This window comes from Ambystoma mexicanum, chromosome 2p (assembly GCF_040938575.1).
Source record: "Ambystoma mexicanum isolate Mex_15411 chromosome 2p, UKY_AmexF1_1, whole genome shotgun sequence".
Classification (NCBI taxonomy): domain Eukaryota; kingdom Metazoa; phylum Chordata; class Amphibia; order Caudata; family Ambystomatidae; genus Ambystoma; species Ambystoma mexicanum.
The window spans coordinates 781239216-781260068 of record NC_090923.1 but is presented as its reverse complement, the minus strand read 5'-3'; the positions used below and the strand labels follow the sequence as shown (position 1 = coordinate 781260068).

Below are 20853 nucleotides of genomic sequence, written 5' to 3'. Positions count from 1 at the left end.
TTCTTCACCTAGATCCTAAGGAGCCCCCTTGGGATCTTTTTACCACCATTTCTGCAACCATTGTCATCACACACTGCAGGTGGCGCAATAACAATGTGGGCCTGAGTTGCTCTTCACTCGTGGGCCGTGGGCCTCTTCTATGCAGCGGGCTCTCACGAAGACTCCCTCACTCCAGTGGATCCAGCCTCCCCAGGTCCCCTGTGTCATGGCCACCTCCTCAATGTCTGCTCTCCGAGGTCTCTGGCGCACAGTCACCACCACGGGCCTGTAGTCTTTCCCTACTGGCAGGCCCGCTCGTCGTGCCACAGCCACCACAGGGTCTTCAGTGCAGAGCATTTCCTTTCACGAGAGCGGGGTAGCTCCTTCTGCACACCCGCCTCCCTCACCATATGCAGGGCAGCTACACCCAGCACTGGCACTGATCTCTGCACGTTGTTGTGGAGTGTCTGTGCCCGATATCCTCTCTCATTTGCCAACAGGCCTTCAAGCTCAAATTCAGTCGGCCATTGCCGTCCATACCCACTAGTATCTCCTATGGCCATTTTTGACAGCAATGTCAATCTTCACCACTTTATCACAGCTATAAAAACTGCTGACAAGTTCGACCTGCTCAATATAAGAAAAATCTGCCCTCTTCTCAACCGACATTCTGCCAACACTATCATCCTCACTCTGTATTAGCATCAGACTCCCGGTCTATTTCTTCTCCCCATTGGACAAAATACTCCACTTTACCACATGCACCCTCTATATTCTAACCCACTCTTCTACACTGCCTGACATCCTCTCTATAGTTGATGACTATGAAAAGTTGGCCCCTCTTCAAATTTCGACTGCACATTTTTAAATTCACTCATGGCCTTGCCTCTCTCTCGACTGGCTGAAACCCCCACTCTCCTGCTACACTTTTTCCAACTTCTCCTATAAAAACTTTCTAAATCTGCCTGTTACTCGGGCACCCTGTGCTTCCTCTCATTTCCACTCCATCTCCTTCCTTGCCCCCTCACCTCTGCAACCTCCATATCATATCAATAATAGCATGACCATCCATCCTGAATCTCCAACTCTTGAGCATGGAGGATGCACCTTTGATATTCAAAAGCATCACTACTACTCCTAACAATCCTGTCACTACCACTTGCCTGTATATATTCATCCTCCTCTTGGATTACAGTTGCCCTGACCAGTCCCTGCCTCATGCTACATGCATTGCCCACCATCAACTGGTCAGTGCCTCATTATGCATGCTATTATCAGGCACATACATGCTGCAGGATGGCCCAACAGACAATTTTTTACTGTTATGAGTGTTTCTGGTTCAAACACTTTCATACAAAAACATATATAAAAAAGGGCGATTTGGAAGAATTGATAAGGGGATAATAAAGATGGAAGTAAGATAGAAGTTGAAATTGGAAATGTTGGTTGAAGGGCAAGAAAGGGGTTTGTTAAGGAATAAGAAGAGAAACTGTCAGGAAAGGGAGAGGATCACGAGGAGAGAGCTGTAAAGAAGGGTAAGGAAGGATGGGAGAACATGAGGGGTCACTCGGAATACAGAAGATGCCATTAATCTGCCAAGTTTGTAGGGTAATTGGAATCTGGTTAGTTAAACCCCAAGCACGAGAAAAACACTACCCTTAATCATCCGAGACCCTTCAATTTTGGCAATGTTTGTATATCTAAGTTCTACTTGAAACGTGTCCCCATCAGAGAAACGTGTGGCCCCCAAGTGCAAGATGCACAATTATCACAAGGGCTTTGCATTTCTTCGTAGGAATATCATTGCTAGTTATCATCCACATGGCTCTGCTTCACAAGCAGGGTAACATACACATTTCAATGCACCCTTTGCGTACCGTACACTATTCCATGTGTGTCCCGATTCACTGTACTCGCTACATCTTTTTAGTTCAACATACCCATAACAGATAGCAGCGTCCCATGCCCTAAAGGTACTTCTCACACCAGCAATCACAAATTTTCCGACATTGTCAAAAACACACAGTACTCCCCATCAGCGCTTTGCAAATGTCACCTAATTGAACATAGCATTTAAAAATCTATATCCCCACCCAAAAAAGCAATTATTTCCAGTCTGCATGAAGTGGTAACTGTATGAGACACAGTAGGTGGGCCCAGGGTTCATTCTAAAACACACTAGGATCAAGTCACTTCTTAAATGATTGCTCAAGCCATCTATGTGGGGCAACATTGCAAACTAAATATCCAATATGCACGGTAATTGCAATGGGAGGGGGCAACACGCAATGGGGGGCTTTCACAAAAGAATTACTTTTTAAAACTGTTGTACAGTAGCTTGACACTTTACAACCCATCCGTGAGAGCGAATAGGCTTTGGATCATATCCTAATGCCCCCAACCCATCCTTCTCTACCCCTGAATACAACATCTGCTGTCTTAACCTCAGGCATTTGAATATGTCGCCCAGATATGGGCACAGCCAACTACGAAAAGTATTCCATACAGATTCCAATTTCAGGCTACATAATCATTAATTCACTGGTGCAAATAAAATGTGTTATTTGAATTTGAGAAAGCAGAGGCTACCTTCATGAGTGATTTGACAATGTCATTATAACGGATTTGCATTAGGTTGCCTACAATAGGCAAGGGAGTTGGTCCAGGGGGAGTGTCGTATTTGTCTTTCTTCCGTAGTACATTCCTCAATATGAGGCAGGAGACCAAGAAAACCAGTGCAGAAACAAGCACTATCCACATTTCCATCTTGGAATCCAGCCGGCTACCTCTTCACCTGCAATGTAAAAAATGCTCCAATTAGAACCGTAAACCGTGAAGAAAGCATTGTACCATCTTGACAACACCTTATCAATGAAAGAAAAAAACATGTCAGAGTATGATTAACAAACGGATTGCATGTTTCTAGGAAATGTTCAAAGCACATTGACAAATGGCACATTACTACTCATCCGTCTTCCTCATCCCAGTCGTTACGTACATGAGAGAAAACCTTCCAAAGACAGAATCTACCTACTACACTTAGCACACTATTAAAAGGCAGGCCAGCCACCTGACATGTAAGGGCCAGTAGAATAACATCTATAATGTCCTATATAGGTAACAGAATACTCAATACCCAGTCACTTGGCCCGATAGGTGTTCTGGAGAAGGGACAAAGTGCTGATGCCATTTGGAAGTAAAACCGGCCTGCAAGCCGAGGAAGAGCGAGATGTGCATGAACATTTTCTGTTCCTGTGCTGATCCCTGTTGGTTTTGTCTGTAATAAACCACAGTTTGTACTTGCCGTTGACTGAGTCCTCCGTGTATCCTGGGGGAGAATTTTGGGGCCTCCAAGTCCGCAGACTTCCAGTGTCCCTCTGGCATACCTGAGGGTCCGTCCCCAAAATGTTGGTAGCAGAGAGGCTGTTTGAATGCGCCAGCCCGGCACCCGATCGTCCGCCGCCAAAACTGAGAGGCTGCAGGACCCCCCCATATTTCAAGACAAAGGGAAAGCGCTTGCCCGTGAAAAGGCCATCAGGAGCCACTTGTAAATCACCCTGCCCGAAGTCAGCGAGGAATCCAGGCAGACCAGGATGGGCAAGTGAGCACCTTTTGGAGGAGTCGGCAGCCGAGCAGCGCCAGCAGACCACAGAGTGTTAGTACTGACCCAGTCTAACTGCAACTGTGGGTGTGAGGAAGGGTATTGTTTATTGTGGAGTATTGTTTAGTATTGTCGAGTATTGACAAGGTATTGTCTAGTATTGCCAATGTTAGTAGGGCCAGGAGCGGAGGTAGAAGTCCTTCTTCTATGTTTAGGGTATGTTCAGTTTTAGAGGTAAACAATTCTGGTGAATAACCTAGACTATTGACTCAAGGGCACGGATGACAGACGATATGTAAATACGTGGTTTTCCTGTGGGTTGGGCGTTTTAGCTCCGGTCATAGATGACAGTATCCCTGTAATAGGTTCAACATTTTTATTTTCATAGTAACAAACAAGAACAAAATGAACAGTATTCCAAGAAATTCACATATAACAACCAAGTGAAAGCAAAGTAACCACCACGTCACAACCAATCCAAAACATCATATAAATATTAAAAAAGAGAACAAGAAGGAAGAAAGGAAAAAAGAAAAGGTAAAAGACAAGGAAGAAAAGAAAAAGAGCATAAATGTAGGAGAAAGGGACCAAGAATGACAATTGCAAAATACTATAAATCAAACGAAAGGCATTACAAAATCATCACACAAACCATAAGTTACATACAGAGCATGAGCGTATAAAGGCATGCATACCCCAGAGCAAAGTCCAGAATTATCCATAGGCATCAAGAAAGCAGCTCCAAATGTCCCAAAATTTGTCAATGTCATCAGTGAGTTTATAAATGGCTCTTTCATACGTTGAAACAGTAAGAAGCTCCTCCACCCAGTCATCAATGTTAAATGAAGCACTCGATTTCCAGGACCTCAATATGATTTTTTTAGGAACCATGCACGCACGTAGCAAACAAACTTTCTTACCAAAGTCAATGTCCTCCAGCGAAGAGACATCACCTAAAACCAGTAATGAGGCATTCATGGGGATTGTGATGTCCAAGACCAGAGTTAACCTTTCACGAATCTTGTCCCAGAACTGCATCGTTTTGGAACAGGACCAAATCAAGTGACTAAGAGATCCTCTCGAACATTTACACTTCCAGAAAAGATTGTTGTCTAAAAGTTGCCTCCTGAATAGTTTCTCCGGCGTCCAATAGGCCCTAAACAACAACTTCGTCTGAGAAGCTCTGAGGGACCAATCCAAACTCACCAGACAAGTGTTTTCACAGCATCTCCGCCAACATCTGAAGTTCACATCTTCCCCCAGTTCCTCTGCCAAAATCGTAGGCAATCTCGGATCACCTTTCCAAGTAGCTTTAAGGACTCCATACATGGTAGAAGCAGGATGTGATGCACTCACGCATACAGAAAGTGCTGCCCAGGCAGGACTCTGAACAGTCAATTGTGGCACCTCAACACAAGCTGAAATAATAATCTTCAACTTCCTATATTCAGCAAATGAACAACCTGCCATGTCAAACTTCTGGCCAAGCTGAGTGTACGTCAACCAGTCGGCCCCCTCAAACAAATTCCCAGTGTATTTGATGCCAGCCACAAACCATTACGCCCAAAATAGAGTCTTACCCTGATATTTCAAGGCCAAATTATTCCATATGGAGGCATCCGGGTGCAAATAGGGATCAGCATTCACTCGGTTCGAGAGCTCACACCAGCAGTCTTGCAAGAATGACATAGGGGCGCTGACTTTTTTAGATTTACTCATCAGAGTAGTCAGTAGCGCTTTCGGGTCCAATTGGGAAACAGCACTACATTCCCAGGATAAGAGGTCAGAATGTACAGACTGTACAACTTCAGAGTCAATAATCCTGCACAAGTGTCGAGTGGAAAACGACAAATGGTAGTCTGAGAAATTAGGCAAGTTCATTCCACCCAATTTCAACGGGAGCTGAAGTTTGTAAATTGCGAGCCTCGGAGGCTTCCCATCCCAAATAAAGTTCTGCACAATCCTATTGATCTCTTTAAAAATACTTCCAGTTATCTTAATGGGGAGCATGCTTAAGAAATAATTTATCCGAGGTGCCAGGTTCATTTTCAAACAGTTGATCCTGCCCCAGGTTGACAACTTCAAAACACTCCACCTCATCAAATCTGATTTAAGATTCAGAAGGATCCAAGCAAAATTAATGGCTGGTAACTTCCCTACGTCCGCTCCAATCCATATCCCAAGATACCTCAACTTCACAGCACACCACCGGAATTGAAATTGAGCACATGTGTGTCGGTGACACAACCCATTGATAGGCAGGATCTAGGATTTACTCCAATTAATCTTATATCCTGATACCAAGGAAAAGGATTGAATATCTCATATCAAATAAGAAACACCAACAGCTGGGTCTTGAAGGGCAATCAGCAAATCATCAGCATACAACCATACCAAGTTATTCCGACCATTTCCAATGACGGGTAGAAGATGAACGTCCTCCCGCAGGCTCACAGCAAGTGGTTCCATAGACAAAATAAATAGGAGAGGTGAAAGAGGGCAACCCTGCCTTGTACCACGATGAAGTTCAAATGGATCGGAGATAAGTCCATTCGTCAGCACACTAGCAGAAGGATTGTAGTACAACAGTTCAACCCAACGCTGGAAATCGTGCCCAAACTTCATTCTCCCCAAGCATGCAAACATAAAGTTCCATTCAACACGATCAAATGCCTTTTCAGCATCTAGGGAAATGACCGCACTGGCAATAGGTTGACTGTGCCCTTTCTCAATTGTCAATAGCAGGCGTCTCATGTTGTCCGCCACAGCCCTGCCAGAGACAAAACCCACTTGGTTCACATGCACCAAAGTTGAAATGACTCTACCCAGATGAACAGCCAGGATTTTGGCCAATATTTTGCTATCACAGTTTATCAGACTGATCAGCCGATAATTCTTGCACCTTGTGCCAGACCTGTCCTTCTTTTTCATCACCGTAATCAATGCATGTCTCATTGTATCCGGCAGCGAACTAGACTCAAAGGCGTCATTAAAAACATCACACAGAAGCTGTAGTGCGGAATCAGGGAGGGCCTTATAAAATTCATTAGGTAGACCATCAGTGCCAGGTGATTTACCCACTGACAGTCTGGAAATTGCATGTTGAACATCATCCACCTCCACCTTCCCCTCCAAGGTTGCCGCCTCATCCGTCGTCAGACGAGAGAGAACATGCGAATCAAGGAAGTTCCCAATTTCTTCATCTCCACAAGATAGTTCAGAGGCATAGAGTTTTTCATAGAAGCCATGGAATGAATCGTTAATACACTTTTGCTGAGTCTCCAAAGAGTTATCAAGACCTCTGATTGCGGTAATGAAGCGATCGCTGTCAGCCACCTTCATCCGATGTGCCAGCAACTTCCCCGCCTTCTCACCATTCTCAAGGTAATTAATCTTTTGTCTAAACAGTGCATATTCAACCTGGCTAGAGTTGAGTTTGTTTAGTTCATACTTAGTTTTTCGCAATTGATTTCTAGTATTTTCATCCTTGCTTGCTGCAAATAGAACATCCAGGCGCTTTGCCTCAGACGAGAGCCTCTGACTTTCTTTCGTTCTCAATTTCCTCTCTTTGCCAGTTTTCGAAATCAGCACCCCTCTAATAAAACATTTCAGCGCCTCCCAGACTGTCGATATTCGGACGTCGGCAGTTCTATTAATCCGGATGAAGTTGTCAATTTCCTCTGCCACCTCTTGCCTAATCTGATCATTTTTCAGTATAGAAGAGTTCAGTCTCCACCTTGGTGATTTGATTAGAGAGTACTGCAAGGACAATTGCAATGAAACAGGTGCATGATCGGATAGGGCAATAAGTCCAATAGTTGAAGCATAGCAACTTGAAGTCACCCGTCCAGAAGTCAAGAAGAAGTCAATTCTAGAGTACGTGTCATGACACCTTGAATGAAAGCTATAGTCCCTGTCCGATGGGTGTTCCAGCCTCCAGATGTCAGCCAGGTTGAACTCCCTGACTAAATTCTCCAAGGATCGCCTACATCTGGTCGGGGTTCTAGTGCAATCTCCATTTGATCGATCCAAAGCAGAGTCCATGACCTGATTAAAATCACCTCCAACCACATTTGAGTCCATATGAAAACTTTGAAGCAATTGAGCCACTTCATGAAAAAAGATTGGATCATCCAAATTTGGCGCATATAGATTGCATAGTAGAATGTCCACACCTTGAATCCTCACCAGCACACAAATAATATGTCCTTCTTTGTCACCTTTGTAATTGATGACTGATATAGGCAGATTCTTTTTAATAAGAATTGAAACCCCTCTTCTACTAGATGAGTGATTAGAGAAGTAAGTATCCCCTACCCAACCTCTCTTCAACTTTTCAGCCTCAGGATCCTCCAAATGCGTCTCCTGGAGGAATGCAATACCATAAGAGCTTGAACGTAGATGAGACAGAATCTTAGTCCTTTTCAACACATTGTTGAGTCCATTAACGTTCCATGAGATAATATTTAGATGATCCACAATTTTAGCACTCATGGCACAATTCAAATTTCTAGACAATTTATAGTAAATGCAAGAACAGTCAGAGAACAGGATAGGAAGATAGAATAGAAAACAGAAAAGAAGGGAAAGACAAAAGGGTAAGTACATGCCCAGAAGGGCAGTAAACCTCTAGAATATATTAACAAAGGTAACAAATAGATGGCACACTGTACAGATACAGCAGCAAGGCAACTAAAAGTATAATGTCACAAAACACTAAGCTTTCAGTAAATACCAAACCTACGTCTCCCACTCCCACCCAAAAATTACACCCAAAGTCGAAAACATAGCAATATAATTGTCCATATACAACAAGGACAACCCACTTGCAATAGAGAAGCTGAGTACAAACCACCACCAGTCCTCTGCTCTACTCATCACACAAAAAATCACATCCACCTGCCACTGGCAGCAACAGATGAAAAAGTCCAAACCAACCACAACGCAGCCACATCTGGGTCATGGCCTAGATTACTACCGTACATACAATAATGTAGTCATCCGCATCTGGGTCCAGTAGACACACCCAACCATTCAGACCCACAAGTTCTCTCCTCTGCTTAAGTCAACCCAAGATTGCTGCGTCATGCATTGTGTGCTAGTCCTTCGCCATACTCCCATTCTCACTGTAGTCCAACAATAATTGAACAGACAACCCAACCGCCCCACAAATTGCAGAATAAAGTCCAAGTGCCCCAGCGACACAGAACTGCATGACCCACAAATAAAGATGGATGCCACAATACACCAAGGACGGAGGCAAGTAGCAATTGGACCCCATACCTCCTGTAACCAATCACTGTCCCCACATATGCCTCCAATAATATAAAAAGGGGCACACAATCACAACCCAACCTTGAGTGACCCCAACGCTAGTGCAACAATTGTCACAAGGAACGTAACACAACATGAAACCGAGAATTGGCCAAGCAACACCACGCAGTAAGCAGCGTGAATCACACAAAGATCATAATACATCACCATTGTCGCACTAGTGCATCCCCCTGCACACACCGGAAGATCTACGAACCCACAATACCCCCACCATCCAGGAACATCCCATACTCGACTATAAAGTAGGGAAAGGAGAAATCAATGCAGCGCAATGCAGGTCACCATATTGGAGAGCAGAACCAATTCCACCCCTGTACTCCAAAAACCTCAAATTGGCAGAAAGCATCCCCACCAAGAGCCCATCCAAGGACAGAGGGCTGAAGTGCTAGGCCATGCATTTGAAATGCATGGATTCTCCCAATACATTGAACATGTGCTCAAGTCAGAATAATGAGCCTAACAGGATAAGGTGTGCATTGACTCAAGTAAACCTTAGCGGGAGAACACAAATTATGATCCTACGGCCCAGGCCCCCAGTGGATTAGAGGCACAGGACACTACATTAGAGTGTAAGCCCGAATAGTTGTTCCACAATACCCAGCAAGGGGCACGCCACAATCCCAAACATAGTATTCATTTGCCACACTACCCACCAGCAAGGATGCAGCGCTTGAGACACACAAACGTAACTTGCAGCCTACACCTATGAACCCCAAGAACAGTTTGTAGTGTATCCTACACCAACCACAACAGTTGGAAATGAAATTAATGCAACGTTCAGGCATAGAGGTCATACAAGTCTGAGGTAAACACAGCATATTCATTATGGACCAAACCTCCGATCCTATATAGAACATTGAAGGATCAGTGGCCCGGTGCAACACTGCCCGTGCCCCATTCGGGTGCCACTAATGCGGAAGCATCTTAACATCACAGACACCCACTCCAAATATAGGAGTCTGAAAGCAGCGGCGACATTCACCCAGCACAGCCCAAACATGACAAAGGGAGCCCTGTGCTAATTCAAAGGTCAAGGGGAGTGGGGGCCGCGGATGCATGATATTAAAACGTTTCTCATCATAAAGAATAGACATCCCCTCCGACATGACCGAAACCGCACCAGGCAGACACCGCCACCCCCAACAGGAACCAAGAGACATTTCACTCACCACTACTAACCTGAGATCCCATATGAAGGTGAGGAGAGCGCTCAGGAAATCCACCGCCGCCCACCTGCACCCGCATCCTGGGACAACTTCAGGGATCGCAATCCCACAGGGAACCACAACAACAACGGGGTTAAAGAAAAACGCTCTGTTAACACGAAATAGAACAAGGAAGACATCATCCCTCAACGTTACGCTACACTACACTACGTTACATTACGCCACGCATGTAGGTCCTTTCCTCTAATATGGCACCATACTTACGGCCCACCGCGACAATTGAAAGTAGCAGGCACAGCGTACGTTTAAACTGACTCAGTTTAAACGTCAACAAAAAGGAAGTCAAATTATAATAAAACATTAATATCGCCAGGAAATAACAATACCATCAACAAACACGAGCATCAAAATGAGGAACAATACGAACAATAATAAAAAAACTAATAAACTATTAAAAATGAACATCGAATCGGACAGTAAAACCTCAAAGTATTAAGTTTTTGTTTGCACAGCCACGCATGGGTATTTTCGAAGCCAAACACAGACCTGTTCAGGAGTCTCAGTGAGTTTAACTCCATCTGGCAGAAACAATTTCAAAACAGCAGGTTTCAGTAGGGAAGTCTTCAATCCTCTTTTTTTGGCCAAGCGTTCTGCCTCCCCAAATGCCTTCCTTTTAAGGACTACTTCTTTAGGGAAATCAGGGTAAACATTAAAAGATACTCCTTCCCAAAACAGAGAGATCTGTCGGCTCGCAATATTCAAAACATCTTCTTTCATGCTGACTCTCATGAATTTCACATATCTGTCTGGGTTTACCAGTTTCCACCTTCCCAGCCCTGAACACCACATCCAAATCCGTTGATTGCTCATTGCATCCCGGCAAACTCTTTTGAAGGATCTTGGTAACCAAAGCAAACAGATTAAGCTCAGGCTGCTCTTTGATCCCAATCAAGCGCAGGTTGTTATGTCTGGCCTGGATTTCCAAGTTCATATTTGACAGTTGGAGTGTAGACACCCATTCTTGTAGTTCCTGATAGGCTCTATAACTACCCGAGGCCTCTCTCTTCAAACCTGCAGTTCTGCCTTCAACATCTTTCATGCGTGTTTCCAGACCACTGACAGCTCCAGATAAATCACATAAAGTCATTTTTCACTTCAACCATATCACTGGCCACCTGCTTAAGCAATTTAAATATCTCAGCATTGCTTGGAGTTTCTTCCTCAAGATCCGCTGCCACCTGCTTGGGCTTCTTGGAAAGAGGGTTGTCCACGAGTTCATTCTTCTTTTTTCTGGACATTTTTAGCCAATAATCATCAGGTTTTCAATGGTTGCCAGGGTGGAGAGCAGGAGCTGCTGCCTTAAGCTGCTACTCCCTCAGAGGCCATTCTAGAATTCCAACAGTATCCCTGTAAGGGTAAGCAAGGGTGCTGGCCTAGATTGCAGAAGGTGAGTCGACTGATTAAGTTTCCTGGAGTGAGACGTTTTTACACTCAAGGCGACGCCACAGGTACAGTTCGATCGCAAGAGAATATTGGTATACTCTGCCTGGAGGCGAGACGACAGCTATGTGTGGGTTTTGTGTTGGCTGGGAGTCACAGGCTATTACAGTGTGCGGGCGGTATTTCATATTTCTGCACTACCTTGGTTAATAGAATGGTGCATCACCCATAGGGTTGCACATAGGACGCGGAGAGCATGCGATGGTGAGGAGCTAGTATTGGAAATTTGGGATTGGCAGACGAGATGAACCAGTGGTGGTGCGCCGAAGGCGCATGCGTGCAATTGTGGGTCTGCCTGAGGAGGCAGTTGTTGTGAAGGAGGGGCGGTGCACACCTAATAAGTCGTGGAGCCAGAAAGGCTCATATAAATTGAAAAGTATTGACATTATATTGTACCTTTCTCCCTGAACAGTAGACTATTAAAACCCTTGACATGAGGTCAGGTAAAGGCACAAAAAACATGTATCAAGGGAAGTGCGTGGGGGTCACACCCCTTCAGCACCTGTGTAAGACATTCCCACCTGACAGAAAGAGAAGATTTGCAAGTATAGCATAGAAAGTACCACAGGGAAGTTAATTAAACCATGGCCACCTTGTGGAAGTTTATCCAAAGACATGCAGCTATCACTACTGACACACATCCCAAATAAAGGTCTGCACAATCCTATTGATCTCTTAAAAAATGCTTCCAGTTATCTTAATGGGGAGCATGCTTAAGAAATAATTTATCCGAGGTGCCAGGTTCATTTTCAAACAATTGATCCTGCCCCAAGTTGACAACTTCAAAACACTCCACCTCATCAAATCTGATTTAAGATTCAGAAGGATCCAAGCAAAATTAATGGCTGGTAACTTCCCTACGTCTGCTCCAATCGATATCCCAAGATACCTCAACTTCACAGAACACCACCGGAATTGAAATTGAGCACATGTGTGTCGGTGACACAACCCATTGATAGGCAGGATCTCGGATTTACTCCAATTAATCTTATATCCTGATACCAAGGAAAAGGATTGAATATCTCATATCAAATAAGAAACACCAACAGCTGGGTCTTGAAGGGCAATCAGCAAATCATCAGCATACAACCATACCAAGTTATTCCGACCATTTCCAATGACGGGTAGAAGATGAACGTCCTCCCGCAGGCTCACAGCAAGTGGTTCCATAGACAAAATAAATAGGAGAGGTGAAAGAGGGCAACCCTGCCTTGTACCACGATGAAGTTCAAATGGATCGGAGAAGTCCATTCGTCAGCACACTAGCAGAAGGATTGTAGTACAACAGTTCAACGCAACGCTGGAAATCGTGCCCAAACTTCATTCTCCCCAAGCATGCAAACATAAAGTTCCATTCAACACGATCAAATGCCTTTTCAGCATCTAGGGAAATGACCGCACTGGCAATAGGTTGACTGTGCCCTTTCTCAATTGTCAATAGCAGGCGTCTCATGTTGTCCGCCACAGCCCTGCCAGAGACAAAACCCACTTGGTTCACATGCACCAAAGTTGAAATGACTCTACCCAGAAGAACAGCCAGGATTTTGGCCAATATTTTGCTATCACAGTTTATCAGACTGATCAGCCGATAATTCTCGCACCTTGTGCCAGACCTGTCCTTCTTTTTCATCACCGTAATCAATGCATGTCTCATTGTATCCGGCAGCGAACTAGACTCAAAGGCGTCATTAAAAACATCACACAGAAGCTGTAGTGCGGAATCAGGGAGGGCCTTATAAAATTCATTAGGTAGACCATCAGTGCCAGGTGATTTACCCACTGACAGTCTGGAAATTACATGTTGAACATCATCCACCTCCACCTTCCCCTCCAAGGTTGCCGCCTCATCCGTCGTCAGACGAGAGAAAACATGCGAATCAAGGAAGTTCCCAATTTCTTCATCTCCTCAAGATAGTTCAGAGGCATAGAGTTTTTCATAGAAGCCATGGAATGAATCGTTAATACACATTTGCTGAGTCTCCAATGAGTTATCAAGACCTCTGATTGCGGTAATGAAGCGATCGCTGTCAGCCACCTTCATCCGATGTGCCAGCAACTTCCCCGCCTTCTCACCATTCTCAAGGTAATTAATCTTTTGTCTAAACAGTGCATATTCAACCTGGCTAGAGTTGAGTTTGTTTAGTTCATACTTAGTTTTTCGCAATTGATTTCTAGTATTTTCATCCTTGCTTGCTGCAAATAGAACATCCAGGCGCTTTGCCTCAGACGAGAGCCTCTGAATTTCTTTCGTTCTCAATTTCCTCTCTTTGCCAGTTTCCGAAATCAGCACCCCTCTAATAAAACATTTCAGCGCCTCCCAGACTGTCGATATTCGGACGTCGGCAGTTCTATTAATCCGGATGAAGTTGTCAATTTCCTCTGCCACCTCTTGCCTAATCTGATCATTTTTCAGTATAGAAGAGTTCATTCTCCACCTTGGTGATTTGATTAGAGAGTACTGCAAGGACAATTGCAATGAAACAGGTGCGTGATCGGATAGGGCAATAAGTCCAATAGTTGAAGCATAGCAACTTGAAGTCACCCGTCCAGAAGTCAAGAAGAAGTCAATTCTAGAGTACGTGTCATGACACCTTGAATGAAAGCTATAGTCCCTGTCCGATGGGTGTTCCAGCCTCCAGATGTCAGCCAGGTTGAACTCCCTGACTAAATTCTCCAAGGATAGCCTACATCTGGTCGGGGTTCTAGTGCAATCTCCATTTGATCGATCCAAAGCAGAGTCCATGACCTGATTAAAATCACCTCCAACCACAATTGAGTCCATATGAAAACTTTGAAGCAATTGAGCCACTTCATGAAAAAAGATTGGATCATCCAAATTTGGCGCATATAGATTGCATAGTAGAATGTCCACACCTTGAATCCTCACCAGCACACAAATAATATGTCCTTCTTTGTCACCTTTGTAATTGATGACTGATATAGGCAGATTCTTTTTAATAAGAATTGAAACCCCTCTTCTACTAGATGAGTGATTAGAGAAGTAAGTATCCCCTACCCAACCTCTCTTCAACTTTTCAGCCTCAGGATCCTCCAAATGCGTCTCCTGGAGGAATGCAATATCATAAGAGCTTGAACGTAGATGAGACAGAATCTTAGTCCTTTTCAACACATTGTTGAGTCCATTAACGTTCCATGAGATAATATTTAGATGATCCACAATTTTAGCACTCATGGCACAATTCAAATTTCTAGACAATTTATAGTAAATGCAAGAACAGTCAGAGAACAGGATAGGAAGATAGAATAGAAAACAGAAAAGAAGGGAAAGACAAAAGGGTAAGTACATGCCCAGAAGGGCAGTAAACCTCTAGAATATATTAACAAAGGTAACAAATAGATGGCACACTGTACAGATACAGCAGCAAGGCAACTAAAAGTATAATGTCACAAAACACTAAGCTTTCAGTAAATACCAAACCTACGTCTCCCACTCCCACCCAAAAATTACACCCAAAGTCGAAAACATAGCAATATAATTGTCCACATACAACAAGGACAACCCACTTGCAATAGAGAAGCTGAGTACAAACCACCACCAGTCCTCTGCTCTACTCATCACACAAAAAATCACATCCACCTGCCACTGGCAGCAACAGATGAAAAAGTCCAAACCAACCACAACGCAGCCACATCTGGGTCATGGCCTAGATTGCTACCGTACATACAATAATGTAGTCATCCGCATCTGGGTCCAGTAGACACACCCAACCATTCAGACCCACGAGTTCTCTCCTCTGCTTAAGTCAACCCAAGATTGCTGTGTCATGCATTGTGTGCTAGTCCTTCGCCATACTCCCATTCTCACTGTAGTCCAACAATAATTGAACAGACACACCCAACCGCCCCACAAATTGCAGAATAAAGTCCAAGTGCCCCAGCGACACAGAACTGCATGACCCACAAATAAAGATGGATGCCACAATACACCAAGGACGGAGGCAAGTAGCAATTGGACCCCGTACCTCCAGTAACCAATCACTTGCCCCACATAAGCCTCCAATAATATAAAAAGGGGCACACAATCACAACCCAACCTTGAGTGACCCCAACGCTAGTGCAACAATCGTCACAAGGAACGTAACACAACATGAAACCGAGAATTGGCCAAGCAACACCACGCAGTAAGCAGCGTGAATCACACAAAGATCATAATACATCACTATTGTCGCACTAGTGCATCCCCTGCACACACCGGAAGATCTACGAACCCACAATACCCCCACCATCCAGGAACATCCCATACTCGACTATAAAGTAGGGAAAGGAGAAATCAATGCAGTGCAATGCAGGTCACCATATTGGAGAGCAGAACCAATTCCACCCCTGTACTCCAAAAACCTCAAATTGGCAGAAAGCATCCCCACCAAGAGCCCATCCAAGGACAGAGGGCTGAAGTGCTAGGCCATGCATTTGAAATGCATGGATTCTCCCAATACATTGAACATGTGCTCAAGTCAGAATAATGAGCCTAACAGGATAAGGTGTGCATTGACTCAAGTAAACCTTAGCGGGAGAACACAAATTATGCTCCTACGGCCCAGGCCCCCAGTGGATTAGAGGCACAGGACACTACATTAGAGTGTAAGCCCGAATAGTTGTTCCACAATACCCAGCAATTGGCACGCCACAATCCCAAACATAGTATTCATTTGCCACACTACCCACCAGCAAGGATGCAGCGCTTGAGACACACAAACGTAACTTGCATCCTACACCTATGAACCCCAAGAACAGTTTGTAGTGTATCCTACACCAACCACAACAGTTGGAAATGAAATTAATGCAACGTTCAGGCAATAGAGGTCATACAAGTCTGAGGTAAACACAGCATATTCATTATGGACCAAACCTCCGATCCTATATAGAACATTGAAGGATCAGTGGCCCGGTGCAACACTGCCCGTGCCCCATTCGGGTGCCACTAATGCGGAAGCATCTTAACATCACAGACACCCACTCCAAATATAGGAGTCTGAAAGCAGCGGCGACATTCACCCAGCACAGCCCACACATGACAAAAGGAGCCCTGCGCTAATTCAAAGGTCAAGGTGAGTGGGGGCCGCGGATGCATGATATTAAAACGTTTCTCATCATAAAGAATAGACATCCCCTCCGACATGCGCGAAATCGCACCAGGCAGACACCGCCACCCCCAACAGGAACCAAGAGACATTTCACTCACCACTACTAACCTGAGATCCCATATGAAGGTGAGGAGAGCGCTCAGGAAATCCACCGCCGCCCACCTGCACCCGCATCCTGGGACAACTTCAGGGATCGCAATCCCACAGGGAACCACAACAACAACGGGGTTAAAGAAAAACGCTCTGTTAACACGAAATAGAACAAGGAAGACATCATCCCTCAACGTTACGCTACACTACACTACGTTACATTACGCCACGCATGTAGGTCCTTTCCTCTAATATGGCACCATACTTACGGCCCACCGCGACAATTGAAAGTAGCACGCGCAGCGTACGTTTAAACTGACTCAGTTTAAACGTCAACAAAAAGGAAGTCAAATTATAATAAAACATTAATATCGCCAGGAAATAACAATACCATCAACAAACACGAGCATCAAAATGAGGAACAATACGAACAATAATAAAAAAACTAATAAACTTTTAAAAATGAACATCGAATCAGACAGTAAAACCTCAAAGTATTAAGTTTTTGTTTGCACAGCCACGCATGGGTATTTTCGAAGCCAAACACAGACCTGTTCAGGAGTCTCAGTGAGTTTAACTCCATCTGGCAGAAACAATTTCAAAACAGCAGGTTTCAGTAGGGAAGTCTTCAATCCTCTTTTTTTGGCCAAGCGTTCTGCCTCCCCAAATGCCTTCCTTTTAAGGACTACTTCTTTAGGGAAATCAGGGTAAACATTAAAAGATACTCCTTCCCAAAACAGAGAGATCTGTCGCCTCGCAATATTCAAAACATCTTCTTTCATGCTGGCTCTCATGAATTTCACATATCTGTCTGGGTTTACCAGTTTCCACCTTCCCAGCCCTGAACACCACATCCAAATCCGTTGATTGCTCATTGCATCCTGGCAAACTCTTTTGAAGGATCTTGGTAACCAAAGCAAACAGATTAAGCTCAGGCTGCTCTTTGATCCCAATCAAGCGCAGGTTGTTATTTCTGGCCTGGATTTCCAAGTTCATATTTGACAGTTGGAGTGTAGACACCCATTCTTGTAGTTCCTGATAGGCTCTATAACTACCCGAGGCCTCTCTCTTCAAACCTGCAGTTCTGCCTTCAACATCTTTCATGAGTGTTTCCAGACCACTGACAGCTCCAGATAAATCACATAAAGTCATTTTTCACTTCAACCATATCACTGGCCACCTGCTTAAGCAATTTAAATATCTCAGCATTGCTTGGAGTTTCTTCCTCAAGATCCGCTGCCACCTGGTTGGGCTTCTTGGAAAGAGGGTTGTCGACGAGTTCATTCTTCTTTTTTCTGGACATTTTCAGCCAATAATCATCAGGTTTTCAATGGTTGCCAGGGTGGAGAGCAGGAGCTGCTGCCTTAAGCTGCTACTCCCTCAGAGGCCATTCTAGAATTCCAACAGTATCCCTGTAAGGGTAAGCAAGGGTGCTGGCCTAGATTGCAGAAGGTGAGTCGACTGATTAAGTTTCCTGGAGTGAGACGCTTTTACACTCAAGGCGACGCCACAGGTACAGTTCGATCGCAAGAGAATATTGGTATACTCTGCCTGGAGGCGAGACGACAGCTATGTGTGGGTTTTGCGTTGGCTGGGAGTCACAGGCTATTACAGTGTGCGGGCGGTATTTCATATTTCTGCACTACCTTGGTTAATAGAATGGTGCATCACCCATAGGGTTGCACATAGGACGCGGAGAGCATGCGATAGTGAGGAGCTAGTATTGGAAATTTGGGATTGGCAGATGAGATGAACCAGTGGTGGTGCGCCGAAGGCGCATGCGTGCAATTGTGGGTCTGCCTGAGGAGGCAGTTGTTGTGAAGGAGGGGCGGTGCACACCTAATAAGTCGTGGAGCCAGAAAGGCTCATATAAATTGAAAAGTATTGACATTATATTGTACCTTTCTCCCTGAACAGTAGACTATTAAAACCCTTGACTTGAGGTCAGGTAAAGGCACAAAAAACATGTATCAAGGGAAGTGCGTGGGGGTCACACCCCTTCAGCACCTGTGTAAGACACTCCCACCTGACAGAAAGAGAAGATTTGCAAGTATAGCATAGAAAGTACCACAGGGAAGTTAATTAAACCATGGCCACCTTGTGGAAGTTTATCCAAAGACATGCAGCTATCACTACTGACACACATCCCAAATAAAGGTCTGCACAATCCTATTGATCTCTTTAAAAATGCTTCCAGTTATCTTAATGGGGAGCATGCTTAAGAAATAATTTATCCGAGGTGCCAGGTTCATTTTCAAACAGTTGATCCTGCCCCAGGTTGACAACTTCAAAACACTCCACCTCATCAAATCTGATTTAAGATTCAGAAGGATCCAAGCAAAATGAATGGCTGGTAACTTCCCTACGTCCGCTCCAATCCATATCCCAAGATACCTCAACTTCACAGCACACCACCGGAATTGAAATTGAGCACATGTGTGTCGGTGACACAACCCATTGATAGGCAGGATCTCGGATTTACTCCAATTAATCTTATATCCTGATACCAAGGAAAAGGATTGAATATCTCATATCAAATAAGAAACACCAACAGCTGGGTCTTGAAGGGCAATCAGCAAATCATCAGCATACAACCATACCAAGTTATTCCGACCATTTCCAATGACGGGTAGAAGATGAACGTCCTCCCGCAGGCTCACAGCAAGTGGTTCCATAGACAAAATAAATAGGAGAGGTGAAAGAGGGCAACCCTGCCTTGTACCACGATGAAGTTCAAATGGATCGGAGATAAGTCCATTCGTCAGCACACTAGCAGAAGGATTGTAGTACAACAGTTCAACCCAACGCTGGAAATCGTGCCCAAACTTCACTCTCCCCAAGCATGCAAACATAAAGTTCCATTCAACACGATCAAATGCCTTTTCAGCATCTAGGGAAATGACCGCACTGGCAATAGGTTGACTGTGCCCTTTCTCATTTGTCAATAGCAGGCGTCTCATGTTGTCCGCCACAGCCCTGCCAGAGACAAAACCCACTTGGTTCACATGCACCAAAGTTGAAATGACTCTACCCAGATGAACAGCCAGGATTTTGGCCAATATTTTGCTATCACAGTTTATCAGACTGATCAGCCGATAATTCTCGTACCTTGTGCCAGACCTGTCCTTCTTTTTCATCACCGTAATCAATGCATGTCTCATTGTATCCGGTAGCGAACTAGACTCAAAGGCGTCATTAAAAACATCACACAGAAGCTGTAGTGCGGAATCAGGGAGGGCCTTATAAAATTCATTAGGTAGACCATCAGTGCCAGGTGATTTACCCACTGACAGTCTGGAAATTGCATTTTGAACATCATCCACCTCCACCTTCCCCTCCAAGGTTGCCGCCTCATCCGTCGTCAGACGAGAGAGAACATGCGAATCAAGGAAGTTCCCAATTTCTTCATCTCCACAAGATAGTTCAGAGGCATAGAGTTTTTCATAGAAGCCATGGAATGAATCGTTAATACACTTTTGCTGAGTCTCCAATGAGTTATCAAGACCTCTGATTGCGGTAATGAAGCGATCGCTGTCAGCCACCTTCATCCGATGTGCCAGCAACTTCCCCGCCTTCTCACCATTCTCAAGGTAATTAATCTTTTGTCTAAACAGTGCATATTCAACCTGGCTAGAGTTGAGTTTGTTTAGTTCATACTTAGTTTTTCGCAATTGATTTCTAGTATTTTCATCCTTGCTTGCTGCAAATAGAACATCCAGGCGCTTTGCCTCAGACGAGAGCCTCTGAATTTCTTTCGTTCTCAATTTCCTCTCTTTGCCAGTTTTCGAAATCAGCACCCCTCTAATAAAACATTTCAGCGCCTCCCAGACTGTCGATATTCGGACGTCGGCAGTTCTATTAATCCGGATGAAGTTGTCAATTTCCTCTGCCACCTCTTGCCTAATCTGATCATTTTTCAGTATAGAAGAGTTCCTTCTCCACCTTGGTGATTTGATTAGAGAGTACTGCAAGGACAATTGCAATGAAACAGGTGCGTGATCGGATAGGGCAATAAGTCCAATAGTTGAAGCATAGCAACTTGAAGTCACCCGTCCAGAAGTCAACAAGAAGTCAATTC

The 20853-nt window shown here is 44.5% G+C and overlaps 1 protein-coding gene across 1 annotated transcript in view; it reads right to left on the bottom strand.

Annotated features, from left to right (window-relative positions):
• The window catches only part of LOC138567794 (cytochrome P450 2F2-like), an 832705-nt gene extending 829960 nt beyond the window's left edge, over positions 1 to 2745 (bottom strand). Inside the window, exon 1 of the mRNA XM_069646284.1 lies at positions 2569 to 2745. Within this exon, the coding sequence (XP_069502385.1) occupies positions 2569 to 2745 (177 nt within the window). The remainder of the gene's footprint in view (positions 1 to 2568) is intronic.
• Between the last annotated feature and the right edge of the window lie 18108 nt (positions 2746 to 20853).